Below are 6077 nucleotides of genomic sequence, written 5' to 3'. Positions count from 1 at the left end.
TTTATCACACGCAAATTCACAATTAATATTCGATTATTATAGCTTCAAATATTAATTTTTAGGCGCTTTAGCAGCTCCATGTGTAATTGAATATTAAACTGATGATTTGTTTTGGCTCTTTCTCCTCAAAGTCCACATTCAATAGTTTTCCTACCGCGGAAATACTATTAATTGCAAAAATATTTGGTAAGATTTGTTAGTTGTAATTTAGATAGTTAATGTGGAGTATTAAAGTACTGCCATTTTTGTTGTAAATTCTTTTTTATTTCTATACTTTAAAATCGATGGATTTCTAATTCTTGCCACATACTACTACTACTCCCAACCTTCGAAAATAAAGTGTCATTTTCAATTTCAGAAGTTGATAAATAGACAGAGAGTCTTGAATTTGCTCAGATTCAACACATTTCAAGATTCATTCTTTCTCATACCTCAAAAACATAGTAGAATTCATGACAGAAGCGGAGAAATTAGGAAATGGGTTGTATAAAGATTGAATTTTGAAGGTATTTATGTAGCTGCAGCGCCTTGAAACAATTCACAAATGGCTGCTTTAGGAATAATATCCAACACAGATTTGGAATGCGGCGAAGACAAGGAGGGAAGCGTTTGCTTCTCCGACGCCGTGGAGGGCTCTTGCAACTCGCAATTCAACGACGATTGCAGCTTCGCCTGTGGGTCGGAGATTTTGGAAGATGGGGATTTGGAATATTTGGATTTAGAGAGCGGGGAGAAAGCGGTGCAGGAGGTGATTGAGAGAGATTGCCGGATTTGCCATTTGGGTTTGGTGAGCAGTAGCCCTAGCTCTGGGATTGCCATTCAATTGGGGTGCTCTTGTAAGGATGATTTAGCTGCTGCTCACAAGCATTGTGCTGAAACATGGTTCAAAATCAAAGGAAACAAGTCAGTAACTCTTCAATTTTCAATTATTAATATTGAATTGTGGTGTGTGTCTGTTTAAGGTTGTTTTCTTGGATTCCTTTCCTTTGTCTTGTTATGGTAGTGTTTGGTTTGGTTAGTGTTTCTGGTAAATGCTGATGAGGGAATATAATCAAGAATGTGATGTTAAAGCAAATGAGTTTTTCTTGATTATAGTAATAAAATCTCAGAATTTACAGGGATTCCTCAGCCAAAGGCAATATTTTTAGTATATTACTCCTATACACCTGGAAAGACATGGCTAAAAGCCTAAATCTTTTCAAACCAAATAGTTGTTGAATTCATGGTGGGAGAAATATTTGTCTTACCTTATGGTGTAACATTGATTAACCTAACCTGTTACCTTGGTATGGTGTCAATAACGATTTAATGCTAGCAAATGCCAAATCTGATTTCGCATTTCAAAGTCTATCCTTTTTTTACTTAATTCTTTAAACTGAGCAAAGTTTTTTTTTTTAGTAGCATAGGCTGTGAAACTCATTAAACTAGTGAAAGATGAAGCAGAATTTGAAGGTTTTATCATCAAATTTTACTTGACTATAACCATCACATTTCTTCATCTGCTACATTTGCATTCTCCGCTTTCTGACTGCTATTTCGACTGGATCGAGTAACTTTCAAATCGACAGTAATAAATTCAAGATTGATGCCATTTTTCCGGACAATAAAGAAGCATTGAAACCAGAAGCATTTTATCCCCTTTTCCTTGTAGTAGCAATTGTTTTGCATTTGGCTCAGCTCTCTGATCATGTCTCTGCTGACCTCAGGACTTGTGAAATTTGCAACTCGGTGGCGTGCAACGTTGTTGGTCCTACTGATATGGAGGCTGTTCAACAAGTGAGTGAAAGCCACACAGATGGTGCAGCTACTGCCACATCCTTAGCTCCCGCCCCCTCCACTCTAGAAACCCGAACTTGCTTAAATGGTCATCGCTTCTTAAATTTTCTTCTCGCTTGTATGGTGTTTGCCTTTGTCATTTCTTGGCTTTTTCATTTCAACATCCCGTCGTAAGATGGTGGGAAACCTGTAAAGACAGAAACCGGGATTGCAAATGCCAAAGTTATAAGTTGATAGGAATTGAAGAAGAGTCATTCTGCTGCAGTGAGTTAGTTCTCTTTTTCTTTCAATATCTTCTTTTTGATTCTGGTTGCACTATGCATTCATGTTATACACAAGTTTCGTTACTGTCGCATATATATTAATAGGGGTGCATAAAATACAAACAGTTCTAATTGTAGGACTTCAAACAATGAATATTTTATGTACTTGCATTGAACATTTTGTAATATCAACATTGTGCATATATAATAGACATACATACATACAAGTGAAGTGTTGAAGCTGCAGGATCTCTCTAACTGCCACTCTTTCACAACTACTCATCCGTCCTTAAAAAATAGATAAATTTATATATGACACGGGTTTTAATGTGCAATTGATAAAGTAATAGTAAGATGTAAAAATGTAAGAGAGATGGAAAAGATAGTGAAAATAGCATTAGTGGATTGGGAGATCCACATTATTAGTAGTGTGTAATCGGTTAAAAACATTTCATATTTACACTTGGTCTAATTTAGGGAGACGCTCAAATTATAAAACTAATACCCCCCGTCCCAGATTTGTAGTAACATTTTGCCATAAAGGTCCGTCCCACATTTGGAGTAACATTTAGAATTTACCATATTTGCACATAAAATTTTACCCCATTATTCACTAAAATTACACTAAAATGTCATTATCTATATTTAAAATAAATCAAAACAAAAATAAAAAATCAAAAAGTCAAAGAGAGTCAACCAACTCACTTCATTTATTATACACTCCATTTCACTTCATTTATTACACACTTCATCATCTCACTCCACCATCTCATTTCATTAATTACACACTCCACCTCTCACTTCATTAATTACACACTCCACCAATTCCTTAAAACTCGTGCCATAACTAAATGTTAGTAATACTACAAATGTGGGACGGAGGGAGTATATTTTTTAAGGATGGAATGAGTATTTTATTTCACCGTGCTTATAAGGTTTTTTTACTCTCTCGGTGCTTATTAGGTTTATTTTGCTTTGTCTTTGTGGTTATATTAGTACATAAAGTAACAAAATATTAAAGCTGGTCCAAGATTTAAATTCAACAGCAGTGATCAGATATGGAGAGTGGTCCAAAATGGACAATACATAAATGCGACTTTTATAGGAGAAAATGGAGGAAGTTAATTCAATTGTGTCATTTTTAGTAGGGATGTTAATTGGGCTAATCCGCTCGGGTTCGGATCAATCCATTCAGATTGTCGGGCTATTTGGGTGTGGGTTATTTGAGTTGTAAATTTTTTGGGTTATAAATTTTCGGCCATAGTCCTAAATCTCCGTTTTTCGAGCTAACCCAAGGGCTATTCGGGTAAAAATTGATCTCATGTGTTACTACTTTTCTATCCAATCCAATATTCTAACTTATAAAAATAGATTGTCACAAATAGTAAAGTACTCCCTCCGTCCCAAGATAAGTGACTTACTTCTTTTGGGCACGAGATTTAAGGAATTATATTTAAATAAGTTAAAGTGGAAAGAGTAAAGTATGAGAGAGGGAAAAGTAGAGGAGAGAAGAGTGAATAAAGTAGGTGGAGAATAAAGTAAGAGAGATGACTTTTTGCTAAAAATGGAAATAGGTCACTTATAGTGGGAAACCCAAAAAGGAATACAAGTCACTTATCTTGGGACGGAGGGAGTATTATTAGAGTGATCAATAGAATAAAATAATAGTACCTAAAAATTATAGTACTCCTTTTTGCCCTAGTTTAAGTGGAACAATTCTATTTTGGCAAGAGGTTTTATTTAATACTCCCTCCGTCCGCGATTAGGAGTTCCGGTCACTTTTGCGCACCCGTTTTATAAAAATAATAAAAAATAGTTAAAGTGGACAAATGGTCAAGTAAGAGAGATAATAATGTTGACAAGAGTCTTCTCAACATTATTCTCTTTTTTATTTTACCATTTCTCCACTTTAACTATTTTTTATTATTTTTATAAAATAGGTGTGCAAAAGTGACCGGGACTCCTAATCGCGGACGGAGGGAGTATTATTTTATGAGTTAAGTGAAGAAAGTCGGAGAGAGGAAAAAAGTGGAGAGAGAATAACGTTTCTATTTTTTAAAATGTATCATTTAGAATAGGACTCCCAAAAAGAAAAATGATTCAGTAAGAATAGACGGGGAGTAATAATCTTCTTCTTTTTTTCCTTGCACCAGGTCACAACTCTCACAAGGCCACAACGAACGCCTCCTCTCCCATCATCCTCTTCATGTCTCTTAATTTAATTTGCATTATTCATTATTTTATTTTAAACATAAAATACGAAACAATATATATGAAATTACTTCATTAAAAACATAAAAAATTATGAATAATTAAGCTAAAAATTTAAAATATATTTATCTATAGAATATATTAATTAAAGAATTCCATAAGTTTTTATTAATTAAGAAATTAATTAATAAATTATTAATTAAGATAACCAATTTCAGAAACTAAAAAATTAAAGAATTAATTATGAAAATTATTAACACACATTAAAAGAAATAACTATGGACACGAGTCATTTATGGATAATTACAAAAATTATTTCTAAAAATGCATGATTAATGGTAATTAATTGAAATGGAATTACTTCTCTTCCCCAAGCTTCTTTTTCTTTTCTACGGAACACCCCCTTCGGCCTTCCCCCAAACCACCCGTCATGCACGTCGCGGCTTGCCAGTCTTGGTGGCGGATCAAGACCCCGAAAATGGACTAGGCGGAATTTTTATATTTTAAATATTAAATATAATTTAATATTATTTTTAATAATTAAATAAATAATATTTCCTTCATCCCAGCTAAGATGACATATTTCTTGGTTGGCAGGGAATTTTAGAAATTATTGGTTAATGTGTTTAATTAGAGAGGGAAAAGATAAGTGTAAGTATTAAAATAGAGAGAGAAAGAAAGATGAATATTTCAATATGAGTTAGAAAAAGTGGCAGGGTATATATTAATTGGAGAGAGAAAGCTTCCAAGAAAAAGAAATGTATCTCTAATTAGGGACAAACTAAAAAGGAAAACGTGTCATCTTAAATGGGACGAATGAATATTATATCAATGGCGAATCCAGGAATTAAATATCGTGGGGTCGAAACACATAATAAATATTCGACACAGGATTTTATGTAGTTTTGTTTACTGAGTTGAGTGAAGAGCATAAAGTAAGAGAGACAATAAAAGTAGAGTGAGTGATGTTTCTAATTATAGAAATGTGTCATTTACGAAGTGAGTATTTTTTATAATAAAATGTAAGTGGAATGAGTTAGTGTAATATGATGTCTACCTACTATTTATAGTAAAAATGAACCGAGACTCTTAATGGCGGAAGAACTAACAGGATAAACCGGAACTCCTAATGGCGGACGGAGGGAGTACTTCACAAAAATATAGTCTTATTTTTCTTGTTTTGAGTTGTCCACTAAAATTAGTCTTCATCTATTTATAGTAAGTTTTTTCCTATAATAGGATGCTCTCATTTTTCACCAACAATATTCTCCCTCCGTTACATCCACCATAAGTGAGTCACTTTTTTGGGATGTCCCACCATAAGTGAGTCATTTTCATTTTTAGCATAAAGTAATAGAATTTCATCTCTCTTACTTTATTCTCCCACCTATTTTATTTTTTCTTCACTTTTTTTACTTTTCTCTCTCTTCATATATCAATTTCTTAAATTTCGTACCCAAACGAAGTGTATTGCTTATGGGGGGACGAAGGGAGTATCAATTACTCCTTTTCTATATCTCTCTCTTACTTTCTTACTTTATTGAGTGAACTACGCAAATAGTTCCTGAACTTTGCGTTTTGCACGCCAGTAGTCCATTGATTTTAAAAATATCATGGTAGTCCCTGGACTATTGTGTAACCACTTTTTCGTTGTACTTTTTTGCTATTCATCTCGAATGTGATTACACCTATTATATTTTTATAAGTTCAGGGACTATTGGCATGAAAAATGCAAAGTTTAAGTACCATTTACGTAGTTTTGTCTACTTTAATAATTTCGTATGTATCCTCCATCAATTATTTTGGACGAAGATAGTATTCATCTAT

The 6077-nt window shown here is 33.6% G+C and overlaps 1 protein-coding gene across 1 annotated transcript; it reads left to right on the top strand.

The window, feature by feature from the left end:
- The first annotated feature begins 291 nt into the window (after positions 1-291).
- LOC125204903 lies at positions 292-2040 on the top strand. Its single transcript, XM_048103674.1, has 2 exons — positions 292-903; positions 1707-2040. The coding sequence occupies exons 1-2, from the start codon at positions 545-547 to the stop codon at positions 1948-1950; spliced, it is 603 nt and encodes a 200-aa protein (XP_047959631.1). The 5' UTR covers positions 292-544; the 3' UTR covers positions 1951-2040.
- Positions 2041-6077: the final 4037 nt, after the last annotated feature.

Source organism: Salvia hispanica, chromosome 2 (genome assembly GCF_023119035.1).
Source record: "Salvia hispanica cultivar TCC Black 2014 chromosome 2, UniMelb_Shisp_WGS_1.0, whole genome shotgun sequence".
NCBI classification, from domain to species: Eukaryota; Viridiplantae; Streptophyta; class Magnoliopsida; order Lamiales; family Lamiaceae; genus Salvia; species Salvia hispanica.
This window is presented reverse-complemented; position numbering and strand designations above follow the sequence as displayed.

What these genes read in the sequence shown, in the direction of transcription:
- LOC125204903 (XM_048103674.1), top strand. Translation starts at nt 545, where the DNA reads ATGGCTGCTTTAGGAATAATATCCAACACAGATTTGGAATGCGGCGAA. An exon ending in TTCAAAATCAAAGGAAACAA is followed by an intron (nt 904 to 1,706) that starts GTCAGTAACTCT and finishes TGCTGACCTCAG; the next exon opens with GACTTGTGAAATTTGCAACT.